At 34.8% G+C, this 23,898-nt stretch overlaps 1 protein-coding gene across 3 annotated transcripts; it reads left to right on the forward strand.

The window, feature by feature from the left end:
- On the forward strand, window positions 1-15,065 carry LOC111036273 (SKI family transcriptional corepressor 2). Of its 3 annotated transcripts, XM_022318260.1 has the most exons (3): window positions 1-163; window positions 12,016-12,145; window positions 13,228-15,065. In XM_022318260.1, exons 2-3 carry the CDS (start codon window positions 12,029-12,031, stop codon window positions 14,581-14,583), a joined length of 1,473 nt encoding a protein of 490 aa, XP_022173952.1. In that variant the 5' UTR covers window positions 1-163; window positions 12,016-12,028; the 3' UTR covers window positions 14,584-15,065. The 3 variants fall into 3 exon arrangements, with proteins under 3 accessions (XP_022173952.1, XP_022173950.1, XP_022173951.1); XM_022318258.1 differs by lacking the exon at window positions 1-163 and having other exon boundaries at window positions 11,521-12,145; XM_022318259.1 differs by lacking the exon at window positions 1-163 and having other exon boundaries at window positions 11,521-12,145; window positions 13,252-15,065.
- Window positions 15,066-23,898: the final 8,833 nt, after the last annotated feature.

The raw sequence follows: 23,898 nt of genomic DNA on the forward strand, positions 1-23,898 counted from the left end.
GCTTCGACGGTGTAATCAACCCTCGGCCCGCCACCGCGCTGCACTTGCACTGCACCGGAGTATGTTATTCGCGCGCGACCGAGACGACCGCCGCACACGACCGACGGAAGTCTTTAACCGTAGTCTCAGACCATAGTACGCGCACGATACTGAATATTTATAGGTAAGTACCCATCATACATCGGTTATAATATCATCATCCAAATACTCCCGGATTGAGTCAAAATTATTTTTCGTTTTAACATCCCAAAGCAAAAAAATTTGAATTGTTAAAAAATGGTTGTAAATTGACGTGTATATAGTACCTAATTTTTTTTTTTTAACCCAATACCACACAATCCACGTCCATCAGGTACATTTCCGAAAGACGCACTGTCGGCAGAAGTTCTAGAATCGGCTTTTAATTAATATTTAGCTCGGTATATAATCATTAGGGCTCGGGACTTCTAGGAGTTTGCATGTTTTTAAATAATCATTAATAGTAATATAGAAATTTGTTTCATAGCAATGCAAGTTTATATTTAAAATTTATAGTCACATATTTTGCATATTTGACTACATTTCATTCATAAGTGCATATTTGACAATTATTTATATAAGAAGTAAGTTTTTTAATTTTATAAAAAAAGTTAATTTTAAATAGATTTCCTGGACCGGATATAAATATTTAAAAATTTATGTTTGCGTTGTATTGTTACTTATTGGTACACTACACGCGTGATTCCCGATAGGCGATAAGCCGATAACCAAAAAAAACATTTTATAGACTATGACCAGTTGTAGATAGAGGCCAGAATAGAAGTCCGGTGAATAGTAAAAGTTGACAGTTGGTGTTGTGCGTTCTTTGTATTTTGTTTTCGTGCCGTGTTTTTTCTTTCGAGTGAACTCATAGTAAAATAATTAAAAGACCTAAACCAAAACCTTATGATCGCTTTAACGATTTTATAAAAGAATTACATTTTTTTTAATGCATATTGTAATAATATAATTATCTGTTCTTCAGGGCATAAATGCAAGCATATTTTAGGGTTTTTAAGGGCATGAAGTCCCTAACTCTAATAATCATAAATATATATCATTTAGAAAGGTGGTATTCGACAAGTATCACAGTTCCTTAGTCACGACCAAATTTTAGGCCACGTGCCCACGTGAGCTTTAGAGCTGAGTCGTACCTAATACCTTTACATTATTTAAAAAAATGTATTTTATTAAATTGTAAAATAAAATACAAATATAATAGTAATAATAATTATTAATTAATTGAAAATAATTGGTCTATTTTTGAAAATAGTATTTTTTTATTAATCATACTTTTATATTAGAAACACATAAGGGGGTCCCAAAAATTAATAATAACTAAAACGGGTTACGTGTTCAATAACGTTTTATGCGAAAACTACTGGCTTAGTAGACATACTAAACAATTCACACATTTCATTCTGTTCACCGATTATATAATATTGATGGCTATCTATTAACATACAAATATCTATATTAAGCAAGAGAGGGTAAATCGAAATTTACAGAAATTTATAGAATTTTGTATTTAAATTATGTTATTGGCTACTGAAACTGTGGCGTTCTAAAGATAATATTTTGACTTTTGATTAATGTTACACATATTATAGGAAGGAAACTAAATTTTGATATAAGTATCACACACTGCCTTATTGTAATTGACCATGTACCTGCTGAGATATACTTCAATTAAATGAATAAAGTCACGTTATGGCTGCAATGCCGTAACTTAACCAATCGAAACCCGCTAGTAAAATTGAAATGTGAAGGGCTTATTAAAATATTTAAATTCTAATTGTGAACTATGATATTATGAACTATCCTAGTTCGCTACTCTATTATTAAAACCTTTACAATTAAAAACTATGATTATAGTAACTCTGCTGGAGATGCAATGGCCATACCCGCTACGCACGGCTATGCTTCCCATATAGATCCTTGAAGAAGTTAACCCATATTTGAAATATACAGTTTTAAAAGTTGAAGTTGTGAAGTTGTGTTACGTATTTACGTTTTTTTAATATTGTTATTGAGATGATGTCAAAAGAGTATAGATAGGTACTGAATAGTACTCATGAATATACAACTTGTATAAATATCGGGATAAAACAATTATAGGTCATTCCTATTGCGATGTATTTCACTAAATCTTGAATACCTATACCCTTTTGTTTTAGAAAATCACATTTTAAATTTGACAGTAAGAATGATTTATGGACAATATTTGGTGAGTAAAATCAGAGCTTGAATTGTGTGTACACTTCATAGTTAATAGTAAAATCATAAGACCCCCTAGTTATTAATTTTTCTAAGATTGTAGTCATTATATGTATTATGTAGGAATATACAGTATTAATGTACAGATTTGATGCCTTCCTAAAATTGTGATATTTCAATTTCAGAAAAATTTCCAATCTAAAAGTTTAAATGTGGAGAATTCAATCTCAAGGGATTTCACGATGAATACAAATTGGTTTCAAAAATTCTTATCGCTTCACTATAAAATTCGGTAGTCGGTATTAGTTAGAAATAGAACACATCCCAATCCTTGTTTCTTGAAAGATAGAAAATCTCCGCTTCCAATTCGTTTGAGAAAAGGCATCACGACGTATTGAAAACTATTAATAGGCACCTTATAAGTTGCAAATTAAAAATTTAAAACATCTTTGAAGTAAAATAAATATAATTCAACCATATTTTTCAAGAGTTCAGTGGGCCTGAGACCCGTACGAAAGGCACATACTCAGATACGCTTAAATTTTGGGGCACTGCTTAACCGTATAATAGCTGCAAATTATGTTATAGTAACACGAATAGCTGATACAAAACAAGTTGCGATTTAACTAAACTAGGTACTCGTAGAATATTTTAAATATGCTATTTTCCTAATTCCTATATTTGAAATCCACAATTATGTTACTGATATACATTTTGTATGTATCCTAATCCTAAAGATGGGTGACTGTAGACATTTTTAGTTGTAAAAGGGAGTTATTCATTACAATTTTTAGTACTCGTTGCTTTAAGTACCCGTGACAATGGTGACATATGGTGCGTGAATATCTAACAGTTTTCGTAAACAGCAGGCGCCAGTACCCTTATGAAGGCAGCAGCTCAAGCATATGAAATATTAAATCCATCAATTTTCTAGGTAACTTGTTGGACAGTATTGGATTACACCCCAGTCTTTGTTGCAGTTTATTTTCACTAGTAGAGATTTTTTTTAATCTGTGCTGTTAACAGCACAACTTTATATTGGTGAACTTTTTTCCCCGAGTAAAAAAAATGTTTGAATATAATATTTCTCATGTGTGTGGTACGGCTATGCTGCTAAATTTATCAGGATGGTACTAGTACTTCACGATTATGCGTTTGTTTTAGAAAGACAGACATGACGTATGGAACAATGCTTATAGGTTAGAATTACAAAGACCAAAATAATATCAAAACTTAAACTTTGAATATTCGAAACATTGAAAAGAAATACATTAATATTTTTTAACATCAACATAATACTAAACTTAAATTTATCACGATTATAGAATCTTAGATGTCCATTGATGTGGGTATTTTATTAGATGAGAGTAAAGTATGGCGAAAAAAATTAATCTGCTTCAAGACTTTTAATATTACTGTGGCCAATTTGTGGGGAATAATAAATAGATCATTGGTTCTGGAAAAGTATAAGGGAACCCTGATTCCTTTTAAACCTATAATGTGAATCAGTATCGCATAATCAACCACTTATAGTCATATGATCAAAATAACGAACAGGATCTAATTTTTTATTATTGCTTAGGTATTATAATAATACCCGATAACCGTACGAGTTTTATATTAAGGGTGACGTTTTCAATACAATCTGAAAATAGTACAGAAATTAACTTAAAATGTGAATGCTATAGCTTTATAATTTATAATTGTTATTTTTAATCTACTTACTTTAACTAAAGATCTAATAACATTTCACTACTACATTTTTAATAAGTTTTGGAAATTGAGCTGAGAACTTATATAGCAAGCTTGAGTAATCCAAGGTTAGTTTTTATTATAATTGGTATTTTTTGTGTTGACCATAGACCACACTTATCTAATAATTAATATACATAAATACCGATAACGTCGTAACTATATTATTGTATTTCTGTATATGTATATATGAATCATGAATTCAAAATTAATATTGAAATATTCTAATATTGACAAACAGTGTAAAAATTAAAAAAGTATTAGCGATAGTAAATGTTAAATTGGATTAAAAAAAAACGAAAATGTATTTCTATTTTCAAGTAGATTTCATTTTGGTCACGACACCAACTAAGTACGTAATACATTCAGTAGTAATATAGCATCAGTAGATCGATTATTAAAACGGAAATAAAATTTAGCCCCGTAAGGTTTGGATGGAAAGCTGAGTTATAATTAGAGCGCGGATTTTTAGGTTCTTAAAAGCTTAAAATATGATGCTAATATGCTCTAAAAAAACCCTAAAATATTCTCTAAATATGCTTTACACTTTTAAATATGCTAATAATATGATTTTTTTTTTTCAAAATAATTCAATAAAATCAATATAATATAACTTTATAGTTATACAGTATACACTATCATTCCTTTGGGTAACAGGTAAATTATTTAAATATAAAAAATTTAAAATAATTCATACATAGGTATATAAATATATAATGATAATATATAATGATATATATATATATATATAAAAACAAAATATTTTTAGTTGCGATATTTTGTTGTAAGTAATCTTCTTTTCGCATACTTGACAATAAACTATATCGCCATCAGTCGTAAATACTGTATCGTTTGTTTTATTATACGGCTCTATCCACTGTTTATATAAATGTTTCATTTTTGGCATTTTAATAAAATAAAAATTAATATTAGGTACAACTAATTAAAATAAATCGTAAGATGTTAAACAATTTAAAAGTAAAAACAGTTCCTACCACGTTATCAGTTATCAAATACGATATTCTATGGCAGCGTTTCTTAAACTGTGTTCCGTGGAACCCCAGGGTTCCGCGGAGGTCACTTCAGGGTTCCCCGAAACTTGTGGTTTTTTATTCAAAATTTTAAATTTTGACACATAATTATAACTTTTATTGCAAATATTCCTTACATAAAATGATGCATTGAAAATATTGAAACAATGCAGTGGTTCTAATTGTCGAGCTGTAATAATTTATTATTAAGAGCTCAATAAAAAAAAGCTAAAAAAAGTTGGGGGTCCACGTTGAAAGTGCACATAAAAAAGGGTTCCACGGATAAAAAAGTTTAAGAAACGCTGTTCTATGGGTACAATCACGGACTGAGAGGAACAAAATGACCAAAGTTACCAATTTGATTACAAACAAGATGATAACTGAATTATTTTTTATTTTTATCATTCTTAATATATCAAATTATTTATTTTTTCCTAGAAAATATTGTTGCTAGAAAAAATCACTAATCGAGAAATCAATAATGTACATGATGTTTTAGAAACAATAATGGAATATATTCTAAAATATGTAAAATAGGCCAAATATTCTCTAATGTCCAAAATATGCTTTAATATGCAAAATAAATTTTTTCCTACGCACTCTTTGATGGATAAATCGTCCACATTTCTCATCCTCGTAGAGCTGCATAAAGCCAATAAAAATATGTAAAAACCTAAATATCCGCGCTCTAGTTATAATGTATATTTTGTTGATGATTTTCTTCAGTCATTTATATTATGTGAAAGTTTTGATGAAATATTACAGTTTATTTTGTAATCATTTAAGAGCTGCTTTAAGCATACATGGAATAACGGAGCTTGAAACGTAGGATTATTGCTTATTTTTTTGAATGCAATGTTTTGAAATTGTTGAATTTTGTTCAAGTTTGGTGGTTTCGTCACTCTATACCTCGTACGTATAGTTGGAAACAAATTTATAAGTGACTTAATAGAGACTTATATATGTGTAGTTCAACTTTCGGATTAGTGTGTTTATATTGTATAATTATTATTAGTAGAGTAAAATATTTTTAGTTATTTGTCATGTCAAATTTTTGGTATTAAATTAATTAGCTATTTAATGTTAAATAATTGTAAAAACATTTGAACTGTTGATTATCTACATAACTATTGACTAGAGTTAAAAATAAAAATAATTATTTCATTACAATAAAATGTCATAACATCATCTACTGTACTGACATACTTACTATATTTTAATTTTTTCTAATGATATGACACGCACATTTTAGTTTTATTGTAAACAATATGAAAGAATTACAATCGATTAGCCCTTGTTATCCGAATGTAGGTTATTCTATTTCATGTGAAACAAACCATATTGCCTGAAAAGATAAATCATAAATGTGTGTGCATTGAGTGATTTTAATAAAACTACAAATTACCACGCATAACCTCATAGGTAGGTAAATGTCGTGAAAATAACGCAAAGCAAGCGATTAATATTTAATTAATACAAGTCCTCCACACTCGTACTATGTAATCATTGTGTACCTATGCTATATAAGTTGCATATTATTTTGTTTATACAATTAGTTTTAAGTCCCTACCCTTATAATTTTTTGCAATTAAATTTTCTACTGAATCAGATAAGGCAGGGTTGAGTAAATCAAAAAAAGATAATTCGTTATTGAATTTTCAATATTGTTTATACATTAATTGTAAGTATACTTCAATCAGTCATTTAATCAATACAATTATTTTCTAATTATTTAAATTATAATTTATACATTAATTATTCGATAAAAGTATGGATACTTAGAATGGTATACGCCATACCGGTATGTAAATTATGTCACGAATTAGGAAAATAATGTTTGTGAGTTTATTAATTATCATTCATTAAAAGAAATTTAAATAGAATCAAAAGCAAGTCAAATAAGAAATTTAAAAACAAAAAAATAACTTTAAAAATGTCGTATTAAATCGTCTACCTTTTTATGTGTTATTTAACTAGTTTTTTATAGAACAAGTTTGAATAGAAAATTAAATGCTTAGGGTTCGAATGAAAAATTTGTAATTTATTCTATGTCTTGTCAACATAATATCTAGAGTTTTTCATTTTTTTTCTCTAACTAGAATATTTGTTTTATTGTTGTGTGCTTACTGAATACTTATACGAGTATGTTATTTGTGCTATTTGGTACATGGTTCCCAAACAATATTTAGCAAAAACGAGAATCGAACGTTTTTTTGTTTTTGATGAAGACGAGCTTAATCTGGGAACGGTTATTTTTAGGAAAAGGGCTATAATTAACTATAATCATAATTATTAAATAATAATCACCAGAGCATATTTTAACATATAAAGTGCGTGGCACTAGTGCCTCCCTTCCCCCAGCGAAAAATAAGCGTCGAGACCAAAGGGTTGGTTTCACCTTTACTGCAGGTGACCTATATACTATTATCTCCAGCAGACAATTTTGCCTATGTGCCACCCACTAAATATGACTCAAAAGTTAAAATATGCTGTGATGAGTACTTTATTAGTGACTACTTCACAATACTGCACTTGCTAACTGGTAAGTGCAATATGCCAATATATACACGTACGCGTATACAGGCCGGAATATGTCTACTTACATGTAGGCATGGTTTGTTCTCAATTTTGACACTGTAGCAGTGAGCCACTCCGATATAGTTCATCGTTCATCCCCTAGCGCCTATATATTAGATCTTAAACTGGCTTGTACTTATACACAATATACATACTTACAACCCGACTTGCTACCTACTATGTATTATAGTGCGGATCATAAGCGTATATACATATAATCAATTTGCCACTATACGAATCGATTATGGGGGGGAGCGGAAATCACCTACCCCCAAATCATCGCCTCCACCATAACCTCCACCGCCACCACCACCACCACCACCACCGCCCCTAGGTCGCACATTTGCGCACACAATTATGATGATGAATGATAATATTATGTATATGTTATGAGTCGTACCTTATATATATGTACGCGCGCTCCTCCGAGATTTATACGTAAACGCACAATCGCATTACGCACAGCCGTCCGACCGTAATTATTATTATTTGGCGCCCGCAAGCGCAGCGATAATGTTTTAATAACAATAATAATAATAAACATGTATATACATGATTGTAGCTATACATAACGATTATATAATGATATTCGGTTAATAATGACGTTTCGACCGGGCCCGCCACGGAAATACGATTATATTGTTGTCGGGCGGAAAATGAAATTAAACTCCTCCGCGCGCGGTTTATGTAATATCGAAACAGTACATATTATATTATTATTATTATTATTATTATTATTATACGTGCCACCCGATTCTCGCCCGAGCCGTCTGCTTACAATTATATTATATTATTATGTTATTATTATTGTGCCGATGTATATTATAACGGTGCAATATTATGTCCTGCGGCAGAGCTATAATTAAGGGATTATAATATTATGTGTGTTGACGGAGGGAGCACTATCACGAATCGCTCACTCCACGTCCCTATATATTATATAATATAATATAGGTAGTCCGAATTTTTTTTTTCTTGCGATTAATATGTGTACATAATTATATTGGACATCGGCCAAGTCGTACCTTCTACCATTATAATTGTGGTGAGTTCCGTTTAAATATATTGTTATCAAATGCGCAACTTGTATCGGTAGCACTAAAACTGTTCACCTATAAGCGTGACTTGTTATTCTCCTGAGAAAAACCACCCCCGATAAGTACTCGTGTATTCATATTCACCACTCAAGTGTGTTTTTTTAAATTTATTTAATATTTATACTATAGGTGTTCGGTGACTTTTTAATACATTTCATGTACTGCAGATGATGATTTGAGGATGCTGATAACATTAGTTAGCCATTAATAATTCTTTCGACTTTGTAATCGGTTGTTTTCGCGTAAATTCAATCTATTGCTGTGTAGGTAATATTGAAAAACGTTTCACGTTTAATGTTTTTTTTTATCGGTAATTATATTATAACATAATCATTTTTACAAGAATATTATTTTATATTATATTTATACTGCTTTAAAACGTTACCTACTTCAATTATAATCCTTCTTAAATGTACTATGTTTGATTAATTTATCATGGAAACAAGCTTGCATGGAATCTTTATGCTGCAGTTTTAGTCGTCAGTCTATAAAGCGTAATGAAAACATTGAAATAAATGTAGATAATTGTTATTGAGTAGGTATACTTAATAGTTATATTATGTACAAAATTAACAAACATAATTTTAGATTTATCTTTTTACAATTATTGCCGAAAATAGGGGAAACTGTATCTTTTTTGCATTTTAAGAAAGTGATTTTAATATTTTTATATGTTTTGTTGTTCTCACCACTTCTAAGAGAGATACAAGACAGCTTTATAAACATTACAAAAAAAAAAAACGAATTTCTAATTAATTGCTTCCTGAACGTTTTGTTGAGTTTTGCAGTTTTGTTTGTTTTTACATTCGTTTTTATAAAAGTATTTTATTGTATTCACTTTGCTTTTACAATATTTGTTAAGACACGTTAAATTAAAAAAAAAGAAAATATAAAGGAAGAGAAAAACAAATGCAATTTATTATTAACCACCCAATATGCATGATATAATGCCAGCGTGTAATATTTAAACATCGCAATTGATTTGTTGTTTACCCGTTTCGCAAAAGAGTTATAATATTCAATTTGATCCAACGGTAGGTATGCATAATATATATACATAGTATGTACATATAATATATTATATATAGGTACAGCAAATAATAACATTTTATTAAAAAACAGACTTGCGGAGTGAGAGTGAGAGAGAGAGAGAGAGAGAGAGAGAGAGAGAGAGAGTGAGAGAGAAAAAATGTAAATTAACATTTCCTTACTATATACCATATTTGTTACTGGAGGACCGGTATAGAAGTGGTGAAGAGGAGCTTAACTTTATTATTCTTGTATACCTACTGTTGAAGACACCGCCCCGTGACCGAGGTGGAATTGTATATAATAATAATCGTGGCGAATGTTTAAAAATGCATTGAAATTACTATGTTGACGACGGCAACGACGACAACGAGGACACGTATTACGCATACTTCATGTAAAATATTATATATATACAGACAATACAAATTTAAATAATTTAAGACGTTGCAGTGTATATACAGAGAAAAAATGAACAAGCGCACACAATATTTATAAATACTTAAATACGTATGCACTGCAGTGTGATTTTTCATAATATTAATTCGTTTTTACTCATTGATATAATATCTTTTGTCAGCCAAATCGTTTTCAAAGTAGTAAATTTAAAGATCTTAAAGATTGTCAACAAATACCTATGTAAAGTGTACGCTGCACAACTATTGTATGATTTGTATGGGTAGTAGGTTCGTATAGTATCGTTGAGTAATTTGTGCAGTTTGATAATTAATCGACCCAAGTCAAATACAATAAAAACTCCTTCACACCATACTATTGTACGGAAGAAAATATTGTGGACTTGTGAGAAATACTCATTTGATTATCGTTTGTGTGTTACGGCCCGAGTCCCCAAATATACTGGTTTAACTTCAGGATATGTCAAATTTGAAATTTCAGATATACGTCAAGGCAACGTGGCATGAATCAAACTAATTTGTATTTAAAATTCACACAAACTGTTCTAAATTGAAAAGAAAACGTTTTCCTAAATATCATTCAGTATCGACCTATGCACGCCAAGTTCAAATGAAATCACCCCGTATTTTGCGCGCACTCATACTCAATGTTATATAAAATAAAATGTAATAGGTATTACACATTTGTGCGGGTTTTTTGTTAATTTTAATTAGAACGAACCCACCGCGCCGCTAACGCCGTCGTTTATACACAAATATATATATGTACGTTACGCTATACTTAAATAAAAGCTTAACACTCACCCCCTCGCCGCAGTACTCGCGCGAGGACCCGTAGCATTGCACCCTGGACGCGGAAAAACGTTTCTCTCTTTCGCAGAAATGTAACGAGTAATTATCGACGGATTACGTGGGTACACCCCCCCGCCGGAGTCAGATTAACCCTCTGCAACCCGGTCGCATACATATACGTATTATATTGTGCAGTAACCGTTTCCCCTCGGCGCCCACTCCAAACAACACACCCGCCGCCGCCGCCGCCGCTGTTGAATGGCAGTCGTCAAAACCCGGTGCAGCGCGCCTCGTCGTCTTCCTTTTCCGCTCCCGCGTCCTCTCGGCGTATCTACGGCAAATCGGCTCTCGTTTAATTAATTTCGCCTTTTCGGTTTTCCACGCGCTAATGATTCCGAGTACACGCAAACACGCTCGCCGTACATAATAATAATAATAATAATAATAATAATATAGACGTCGACGTCCCGTTTGCCGGCGCCGAAAGAGTTCGATTATAAGGCGGCGTGGCGGTGCGCCGTGTCCTGGAAATGGACGCGCACTATACGCCCGCCGTATTAACGCACGAACTCTCGGCGAGGACGAAAAGCGTCGGAATTCGCCTCCGTGTCCTTATACGCACAAAGTACTGAACTGCAGTACCTACTCTACGCGTATTGTTTTTCATTTATCTTCTTTCCCGCGCCTCTTTCCGTTTCACTCGAGACGAATAGCGACTATTATATTATGCATTAGTGTATACACATGTACCTACAACTAATAGCTAACGTTTAAACGATAATAATAATAATATTTTAAGTTTAATTTTTCGTCTATGAAAGGAAAGTTAATAATATGATCGACAATTGAGACCTAACACGCGATAGATAATATCGAAAACCACCTAGTCGATAATTATACACTATATATAAACTATACACTCTGCAAAAGCGAAGCCAATATTTTAAGCTCTCCGGGTTTTATTGCGTGTTCACTAAGAAAATGCAATATGCTTACGTTGCGCTTTTTAGTCAGCCACAATTCAAAAATCATAAATAATAATGATAATAATATTTATTATTTGTTTTCATTGTTTCGTAATTGCAGTTTGTGCAGTAAAATGACGTTAGCGAAAATGGATCAGAGGTTCCAGTTGATCACTCATCACAGGGATGACAAACAGACCGAACCACCAAGAGCGCTCAATCCGGTGATCAATAATTCTAAGCCGAACAAAGTAAGCTCAGAAATTGTAAAAATCTTACTTTCATCGGTTTTTATTTTGTTCGATTAGTTTTTAAATCTTCGATAGAGTCGAGTCTCGATGTTCTTGAATGCCATTTAAAAACTATGCGTTGTCAATGTTTTTTTGGTGATTACTCGAGAACTATTCGATTTATAATTATAAGCAAATCAACGGCTGAGATAAAGTTAAATAAAGATATTAAATGGTTTTTATAGTTAACAATAACAAAACATTAATTGTACTCTCGTGATGAAGTGGATTTATCAGGATAATTCTATAGTGTTAAGGTTGTATATAGAACAAGAAAGCAAATAGTTTCTTTAGGGTTATTGTATTATATTTATTTAGAAGTCATCAAGTGGCGTGGATAAATAGTCGGAGGGAGCGTGGCGACCTTTTAATAGGGGAATTGTCGTTCCGGTCGGGAGGTTTACAAGTTTACGATGCGAGTAAATGACAATAGCTTTAGCCTTAAAAATAAAATAAAAAATGACAAAACGTTATTTTTATTTGTTTGCTTTAAACACTTAAAAGGCGAACTGAATCGACGAAATTAAATTTACAAAGACGTCGCTCCTCTGACAGATATCGAACGAGTATTATTACCGATCGACTTGAAATAAACAAACAATTTAATTTATGTAGTTATTATTCTGACCGAATTCCGTAAATGTGTGTACAATATATACACTGTAAAATTGTGTCAGGAAAAATTGGATTTCGCAAAATTTTCAGAATCATGAAATACAAGCATATTCCAATATTTTTTCCGATAACCCGATGAACTCGAATGACTCGAATTTTTGTCGACTTTACGAGCCCGCCGTAAATTTAAAATCTAACAATACCAGCTATATATTACATACATCAGTTGGTCAACATCTATTATTATGATACAATACATTTTGACGTATACAATAGGCTTATCGATTAATCGAGTAATTATTTGGTGGGCATATAAAATCAGTTCTTAAACTATACGCGTCATAATAATAATAATAATAATAATAATAATAATAATAATAATATTATAATCGTGGCGCGGCGCGAATGCGGGCAAAGCACCTGAGCAGGTTCTGTTTTGTCTGTCCAACCAGGTGGGCACGGTGATCCTGTACGGGGTGCCGATCGTCTCGCTGCAGATGGACAACCAGGAGCGGCTGTGCCTGGCCCAGATCAGCAACACGCTGCTGCACCGGTTCAGCTACAACGAGATCCACAACCGGCGCGTGGCGCTGGGCATCACTTGCGTGCAGTGCACGCCGGTGCAGCTGGAGATGCTGCGCCGGGCGGGCGCCATGCCGGTGTCGTCGCGCCGGTGCGGCATGATCACCAGGCGCGAGGCAGAGAGGCTGTGCAACTCGTTCCTGGGCGATAACACGCCGCCCCGGCTGCCCGACGACTTTGCATTCGCGGTGCACCACGAGTGCGCATGGGGCTGCCGCGGCTCGTTCTTGCCGTCCCGGTACAACTCGTCCCGGGCCAAGTGCATCCGTTGCGCCGTGTGCGGTCTGTTCTTCTCGCCCAACAAGTTTATATTCCACTCGCATCGCACGGGCGCGGGGGCGCGGTACGTGCAACCGGACGCTGCCAACTTCAACTCGTGGCGCCGGCACATGAAGCTCAGCGACGACCCTCCCGACCACGTGGTGCACGCGTGGGAGGACGTCAAGGCCATGTTCAACGGCGGCACCCGAAAACGGGCCGTGTCCAGGCCGTCGCCGCCGTCACTATTGCAACAACAGCACCAACAGCAACAGCAACAGCCGTCGCAACCGCTGCTGGCGCCGCATTCACGACAGCAGTCGTCGGCTTCGTCGTCGCCACCGTCGTCGTCATCGTCGGCCGCAGCCGCCGCCGCCGCGGTAATCGTGCAAATGCCTCAGCCCGTCATCCAGTCTGCGGCTCACCTGCACCACCATCATCAGCATCACCAACACCACCAACACCGGTCGCCGGAACTGCAGCACAAGAAACCGGCGCCGGTGCCGCCGGTACAGGTGCCGTCCATGCCGCTACACCAGGCCATGGTCGATTACGTGTGGCAACAACGGGCCAACCCGTTTGCTGTGGCCGCGGCCGCTGCAGCAGCGTATTCCGCGGGTGGCGGCCTGCCCTGTTGGCTGCCCAAACTCGAGCTGGATCCACACCATCACAACGCGCTGGTCAACCGGAGCTCCGTCGCGGCCGATTATTCTTCCGCTTTCAGGCCTGTGTACCCGGTTACCGTGGCCGCGGCTGCTGCTGCCGCCGCCGCAGCCGCCGCCGCTGCGTCCAAGTCGGTTGATGGCGAAGGAGCTGATGACGGCGACGACGACGAACCCGGTGGCGGCGGTTGTTGCGTGGACGAAGTGGACGACGATGACGACGAAGACGACGACGACGACGAAATAGACATCGAAACGTGTCCCGACGAGAGAAACACGTAGGACCGACAGGCGGCCATTTATTTTTTTGATTTTTTGTATGATTATTTTTTTTATAGTTATATACTCTACCTTTGTTTATCAAGCGATACGTACGCGATTAATGCGCGATATTATTAATTATCGACGAGTTCAGGTCTCAGTTCAGTTCAGTTCACTTCGGTTCAGTGCGTCTAATAGTATGAAAATAGCAAGTGGACGAATTTCGAAACGTAAAACCTGTTTTTGTTTTTAACCTCGCATCTGATAATGTAATATCACCAGATAGGGTATCTTACGTTTTCAAAAAAAAAAAAATCGTTAATCGTTATGTTTTGGACTTAGGTACTGTACACTTCGTGTGAAAAGTAAGATTGGCGAAGTTATTTAGTACAACATCAGTATATATATCTTCGGGGTGACGTAGAATATTTGTTGACCTAAAGTATTCTATAAATTTATAGGTATATTATCATTATTTATTTTTTAACGAAAGTTTTTACGAAAACGTATATGTTGTACGCACAATAGAAAGTGATGACTTGTATTTTCTTGGACGCTCGAAGCTTTAAACGTATAAGTTTTGTCATCGTAAAAGGTACCGGATGAGGCCTATGATATATATTACATAATTTAATGAATTTATTTCTTATTTGTACCTTCTATAAATACCTATACAATATTATAATACGTTGTAATAAGTCGCGACGCACTTAACCACTATACTGTTTTGTCAAAATTACAGGAGCTCTAGCTGCTGAATAGATATTATTTATATAACTGATAAGTGATAACAATACGTGTTTTATACTATACGTCATATTATTATTATTATCATCATGTAAACGTCGTATAATAATTATTAATTATTAAACCGCCGCTTCGGCGTCCGACGATATACGCTGTAGACTGTAGAATATTATTGAACTTTTTAATCGGCACATTACAATATTATATATTATGTATTATATTATATTATCTATTGTTTATGTAAACATTTCGATGTCTATTTGTTAAACTTGAGTGATTGTTAAAACGTAATATGTTTGATTCCCCTACCCTTTTTATTCTACATAACATAACATAGAACATAATAATATCATAATAATATAATATCATAATGTTAATACAACAATAATAATAATAGTAATAAAAAAAAGAAATAGTTTTTTTTTTTATTATTTGTACACTCACTTTAATACACCTACCTATCTACTAATAACATTACTGTCGTTATTATCGTACATTATGTACGCTATTTTTTATACTCACATATAAAAAAAAAAAAAAACACGGTGTACGCACACAACACGGCCATTATATCATGTACCTATATATAGCTGTGACGCGTACGTTATTATTTAAATGAAAACGGCAACCCTCGGGTGGCGATTGGAGTGTAAAGGAAACCCGAGACTGACGTGTCGTATAATTAAAAGACGATCCCAGAGGGAGCGCAACGGTGGCGTTTGGCTAAGGTCAACGGTTGACATTTGGCGAACCGTTTTTAAACGTCGCTTTTAAAGCGAATCGGAAACGGTCCCGGCCGGGGAATACTCCAGTGTATTATTATTATTATTATTATTATTATCATTATCATTATTATATGCTGGCAGCCCGTACTTTACCCAAATCGGATTACCGTGGGTTTTATTTATAGGGAAAACCATTGTACGGTTACCGCTGGATAGGTACATACCGACGAATCGCGGCATCGAGTCAATGTTTGTTTTCTGCCATCGAGTGCGTATTGCGTATACCGTTACCGCAGTATACCACCGCGGTTATACGCAACAATCCTACGTCTCTGATGAATCGTATATTATAGTCTTGATGCTGTGTGCCAATATTCGGCCAGTGCTGCAAGGATAGGTTTCCATTTCACTTACTCCGTGCATATAATGAACATTCACGTTCACCTCGAATGCACGTTTCGCATCGGTCGACAATGGTTACCGACAAATCGCAGCAAAAGGGTTTATATGCACGTGCACGTCGAGCAGGATGTTGTATCGTGTTGTTGGAACGCTGGAAACCTACCTTAACTATTATATTATTATCGTTATCATCGTCTACATCAAGGGTCGTTGTCGCTATAAGTATAAAGTAGGTGTTTGTGTGTGTGTGTGTGTGTGTGTGTGTGTGTGTGTGCGTGTGTGTGCGCACTCGCATAAGGGTGCAGCCGGCGCAGGGTAGATATTTTATATTGTTTTATTTTCTGGCCCGGCCTATGTGTGTATTATTATACAATATATAATATATGCACGCGGCACGAGCGAACGTAATATTATGACATGAGAGACAATACGCGCCGATGAGTCACAGAAGGACTCCTGTGCCTAGTAATAATTAATGCCAAATCGTCGGAGGCATGGCGAGGGCGAGTGGAGGGGGTGTGGCTCTCGCGTGTACCTAAATATTTGTACATTATATCCGTCGGGTTCGATTCAATCGTATTATATACATACCACGTATAATATTATATCGTTGTGTACATGCGGAAAACGCAAACACGGCAGCGACGACGCAATATACGCAACCATTGTAATTATTATTATCGTCTGTGCAAGTTTAATCGTGCTCGCGAGACCGGTGAATAATTTATGGTACGCGAGCGCGGACCGGGCGGCGACGACGCGATCATTCGCCTAGAGGTCGCACACCCGGCAGAGTATAAATAATAATAATAATAATAATAATAATAATAATTCGAATAATATAATAATATAATAATAGCGGGTCCGCGGCACGAGCGCGTCTCTATTGTTATCGCGTTGTTTTCTATTTTTTTGCTCTCCATTTTCATCCCCCTGTCGTCCCGGCGTTAATCGTCCCCGCCGCCCGCCGTCACTTGCTTTATTTACATTTTTTTTTCGGTATCTCTCGTCGAGCGGCACCGCTCTACAACGTACGATACAGCGGCCGTAACGCACTTTATTATAATATTACAATATTTATTATAAAGTAGGTAGGTATATATATATATAGACAATCCATTGAGGTAATACACCGATGCGCATTAACATTTAAACATTTAATGCAATATCGTCGTGTTTTCGGTAAGTATAATAATATTATAGGTATGTTTCACAAGTGTCTTCTTGAAATTTGCCGTGGAAGAGATCTTTTGAGTTGGTCCACCCATGTATAATATACATATACAGTTTGTGATACTGTGGCTATTAACAAGCACGGGAGATGGGTAAAAAAGATTCCGATACGACTTCCTATCGTTTTTCTGGTATATTATTATTATAAAAACGTTCCGTCTGTTATAATATCATATACTTACCTAAATATAAAATCATAATGATGGCGTATAATTTTCCGTCGTAATACGATTTATTCTTAAGCAAACAGAACCCTTGAAAAGGCCTTTAGGAGTGTTTGTTTTCAATTAAATGTAGAACATTCGATTAAAGCGAGGTTTTAACAATACGTCTTATATTTACAATAATGCTATGGGTATATATTATACCTGCCGCAGTAAGTTATATATGTGTATGAAATGGAAACATATAATGAATTGAATGATAAAAAAAAACACATAAATATCGTGTCACTTGAACGTTTTCACTTTTCATATCATTAGAAAACATTTAGGTAATTAAAAAAAAATAATAAGACAGGTGCCTATCGATATTTTGTGTAGTATTATTGTGTGTAATGCTATTATAAATTATAATGCATCATCACTTAGTTGAAATTAAATGTTATGTAAAAATAAATATATAATTCCATATATCGTGCTAGATGTCAAAATATGCCAATATAATATGCATGGACAATGGACATAAACATATTACACCCACAACTATTATATTATATATTGTACATACAATTTCATTACATCGGGCTGCTACAGATATGAAAAATCCATTGTTACCCTTGTCAGTTGTTTTCACAATATAACTTTAATATAGTTTTGATTATTTAATTACTTAAATAGTAGATACTATAGTAGTGTAATGTATTATTGTATCTGTGCCTCCAAGGAACATTTCATTTTTACCGTGATAATCACACCGTGTTTGACCGACAATATCCAATTCGAAAAATTAATATTTTTAACCCTCAATTAATATTTTTGGAGCGCCGCATTAAAATTCAGGAAATTTTCGTTGGCATCAAAATGTAATATATATTATGTTGAATCAAAGAAAGTAAAAGTACAATTAACAGCAGTGAAAACCTCATACCATCGATGATGGATTATAGTTATTAACTATTGAGCAACAAAAATAAATACTAATTGACAATAGTAGATAATTGATCAGAAACAAAATTGTACTTTAACATTAAATTAAATATAAATTACTTACTCCAATTGTATAGCTATTACTTATTTTCATTATTGTAGTTAATCGGCCATTGTAATTTGTAATCAATTTGAATTGAAAATATTGTAATAACAAATAATATTTGTAATTTGGTAATAATATTTTTTGCACCCCTCAATTTTTGTGACTTATAACTTATAAGCTATAGGTACCTATATACCGTTCAGAATTACTAAAAAATAATATACTTTTTAAATTACTTTTTTGACATTCATAAAACCAAATTAAATAGAAATAGCCAATATGTACTGTTTTGTTGTGATAATTATTTATATTCGTTAAGTCTTTGACGAGAATATTATTGAGGATAAATATTTAACATCATAAACTGAGGATTACCTACCATCAGATATTAAAAGAAATGTATTTAATTGTTGAAAACGTGAATAGGTGCTATTAACGTTAAAAGATAAATAATTTTCAATAAATTGCAGGCGTTTAAAATGATTGCAAGTAAAGTGCACAACTGCACAATGAATTTAATAAAATAATGTGACCTGTAAGAAAGATAGCATTAGGAAAATCTAAATATTATTATATCTTATCATTATTGTTCACAAAATTTAAAATATTTTATAGTGTATTACTATACATACACAAAAACCAGTTATGGGCACTGATAGAATAGATACCTACTATAGATAGCATATCAAACCTACTGAACATGATTTTTTCACTTACAACAAAATACACCTATACTGTAATATTTCAAAGGTGGTATCATTGGGGTATTACACCTCAAGGTGTGAACTATTACTACAAACAACAATAGGTATTAGAATCAATCGTTAAAAAACAACTTAAACAACTTTTATTACCTGGTCTTTCATTATGAATGCAATTTAACATAAATATAATGTATTGATAAAATTTATCATGATGTGCTATGTTATGAATTTATAATATTTTTAAGGACGTACCTATAACCTATTTATATGTTGTCGAACATAATTAGGTATGTGTGTTTTGAAAAATCTGTTCTGTATAAACTGCAGAAAAAAAAATATATTCCACTTGACTTAGTTACAGCCCAGGCTGTTCTTCGCTATTGTTTTAATCATTTGCAGTTTGAATTCACTTAAAATATCTGTCGTCGAGGTTTCTATCACCACCACCACCTGCACCACCTCTTTACACCACGATAGTTGTCTCCGTCACTACCACTGTTTCAGTCATTGGTTCACCGGGCGACTATAGAGTTTCTTGTGCGTTCGAATCGAGGGTTCGAAAAAAGTAGGTAGTAATTACAAAAAAAAAAAAATAAATAAATAAAAGACACAGAGCGGGGGAGAGGAAAAACAGTCTGAATGTTTCTACATGAGGTATTCGGGACTCAGGCGTAAAGGGTACGCGGGGGGACTTAAGTTCTTTAGTCAATGAGCGAACCAGATAATCTAGCTGTAGTCATGGAAACACCAATTTAGCTTTAACGTTTTTATTAACAAACGATCACCCCTTTCACGGGGTCCACGGGGCCGGGAGAAGGGAATTTTCATTTAACTCGAAGAAAAAATTGAATCCACATCCACCGGACCGTGAAATTGAATTTCACAATTTTCGTTAAAAAAACCAACGCACCCGAGAGAAGAAAAAACACTCCAAAAACAACCTAACCAAAAAACGCCAACAAATCGACTTTGCGCGCGAATAGAATAAACCGATTTAATTTAATACCCGGTGTAATAAAAGTTGCTGATTTCATTGTAACCGCGCGCGCCACGCACATAATATATATATATATATATATATTATTATATTATTATTATTGTACATTATTCAATAAAATTTTATATCGACAGTATTATATCATTACTATTATCATCATCATCATCATCATCATCATCATCATCATCATCATCAACGTCATCATCACCGTAATCATATGCGTATATTATATTCCGCCGTTTACTATTTAGTACATATTATACGAACGAAAATCCGAACGTCTCTCTCGACTAGACCGCACACGCGATTACTGCTGCTGCGGGCGGCCGAGGATTATTTTATGTCGCGGCTTCGGGGATTAAGGGTGTTTTTACCGCAAGGGTTGCGCATTCATTGTACGACGACGATGATTATATTGTATATTATCGTGATGCACACCGCGAGGACATCGCACCGGCCGATCTCGCGCGTGCATGCAATTTATATGTGCAGTCTACCTATATAATATTATGTGATGTGTTGTAGATACATTTACATGATATACAGTATAGAATATTATACAGCAACCGGCCCACGTTGATCGTTATAAAATTACATATAAATAATCTGTTATAATGGCGGTAAGTAAGTACCGTGCGCGTGGAAGATGACGCAGGGTCTCCGCTGCACTTTGTCCTCTGTCGTAATATATTTTTACAGAAATATTAAATCGTAATAGCCGCGTGTTTATGTATACTGCAGGCACACCTCGGTGCCACATCGTGTGGTGGAACCCGATTGAGCACGGTCCATATTTCTCAACGACCCCCATTGGTCTGCACAGTCCATATATTTTTTAACGACCCGATCGATCTGAACGGTCCGTATTTTTTAACAACCCGATCGTGCACAGTCAAACGAATGCAACGTCACCAACTCGTCTGCCCATCTTTTTTATTTTTCCGTTCAAAAACCGGAAACGGATGGGAACTGTTTAGCGCAGTGCTGACACCCGGTCCCTTGTCGCGTTTATTCGCCAAATACATTTTTCGTCTGCACATCTATACAACCAACAGTTGCACCGACACATACGCGTCTTTCGAAATACTCGTATGCTACTATAATTACTATATGCTGCAGGTACGTAAAGCCGAGATGAACATTCGTCAATTGTTGTGCTTTACCAGTCGTATGGGAGGTCTTTAATCGTAAGACATGGCGGTTGTCTTCCCATCGGTTGTTGCAGGTAAAAGCGAGGTGAGTCAAAGGAAAATCGGTAAACACACCAGCCATGTATAAGGGACTATAGAAACGGCATCAGACCAGGACAGGCACGACGTGCGATAATCTTGGCCACTATAGTCACTATTTGGTGTTGTTGTCTAATTGCATATTAATTGGAATTGGATAAGCTGTACACTGCAGTAGTCCTGCGAACATCTATAACTCTGTTCACCCGGCCGTCGACGTTTGGTACCTATTTTGGGACAAAAAATTTAAATGGGTATATTATGTGTTTAATACTGACGACAAGTATTTACTATTACCTATACTTTAAATTTCACGCGGACTGTTTCAAGATGTAGATCAGTAGTTAATCTGATAAAACTATATATACCTATCGATTTTTCATTAACCGCGACTGTAGATTTTTGTTGGGGACAGATGAGGACTCAAAACTATTTTGCTATATTCATTGTTTTTATTGGTGCAAGATAAATAATAATTTATCGTGCGAGTTTGCTTAACAGACCGGAAAAAAATCATTGGTATTCCTTCATGGTTTGTGTGTCGTTACGAATTTAAATACGACAATAATGTTATTCACTCGATTTGTATAATGTGCTATAAATACGCGACAGTAGATTTATTCGCAAAACTATATAGTATAAAATATAAATAATTTCGGAAATCGAGTAGTTTATTCTAAATACACGTGAGTTGTATGTGCAATTTAAGTAGTTGATGTGTAATAGTGTAATATATTATAATGTATGTCATATATTGAGTTCTCGCAAGCGCACACCTTTTGATCGTGCAGTGTGGTGGTGGGTGACATCCCATACTTATACTAAAATACTTATTTTTTTACCAAAGTAAAACTTTCCGGCATTCCCGTAATCATTTCCCGCCTAAATTGAAAACCGGTAACGCTTCTGTGATCAAATGTATATAATACGTGATCGCAGTTCACCAAAAAACGCATTATCCCATCAATAACCCGGTGCGTGTACTTTATATTCCCCTAAGACGACTAAACAGTCAAAACTAAATTTATCGATTCGATAAAAGTTTACTTTGGCAGAATTGATTTTGAACGAAGACCGGCCCCGTTAAGCGCCGTGATCATAATACAAGTACTTTGTAATAATTAAAACGGCTTTGTTGAAAATGTGCTATAATACAAACCTGCACCGTGTAGGCACAATAATAATATTAAAATATGTAGATGAGTATAGGAAACTATATCCGATGACTGCATGAACGGCGCACATATTATAGACCGGTTGACGACCGTCGACGAATAAACCGCCGAACAATATCTGTATGAGAGAGTGACGGAGACGTCTGGGAAATAAAAATACTATTACTATTATTATTGTTATTATTATTATTATTGTTTGATACTGCATCTTAGGCATGTATGGTCCCGATTTGACACTGTTGTAAATGTATCTATTGGACATAAATATCGTGTCGAGCCCCTCGGTTGATAACGAGCAGTGGCCGTTGTATTATAATGCGATAAATAAGCGGGACCCGAGAACGGTACCCGGGGGACCAAATTACCAATTTCGGATCGTTATAAACACACCTACCACCGCGTACATACACTCACAGCAATATTATTTATTATTTCCACTTGCCAGTACAGATTTAAGGGTGTTAATCGTATATTATTCTCGAGAAAAATAAATGTACAGCGCCGAGAGGAAACACGCGCGTTTGGTTATATATATATATATATATTATTTTTTTTTCCACGGTGTAATATTCTGTCAGATTACAATGACATTGTTGTTTTCGGCGTGTCCGAATCCGCACAAATCGTCGTGGCCCGCACGAATAACCGAAATAATAAAACGATAGTAATAATACGAAAAAAAAAACCGATAATATTTCCGAGGGTTGTTTTTTTTTCTATTCAATGAGTTTTCACTTTTTAATGCCTACTTTTTTTCGATACAAACTAATCATAATTACAATAATATCACGTACGTGTATCGCAGCACACGACGAGGTAACAATATACGTATTTCTATCGCGGTATACGAGTGGTAGGTGTATACCCATATGGTTTATTCGATGATATTAATATATAGTAGCTGAAATCCGAGATAATATCACTGTAATT

Source organism: Myzus persicae, unplaced genomic scaffold (assembly GCF_001856785.1).
Source record: "Myzus persicae strain clone G006 unplaced genomic scaffold, MPER_G0061.0, whole genome shotgun sequence".
Classification (NCBI taxonomy): Eukaryota; Metazoa; Arthropoda; class Insecta; order Hemiptera; family Aphididae; genus Myzus; species Myzus persicae.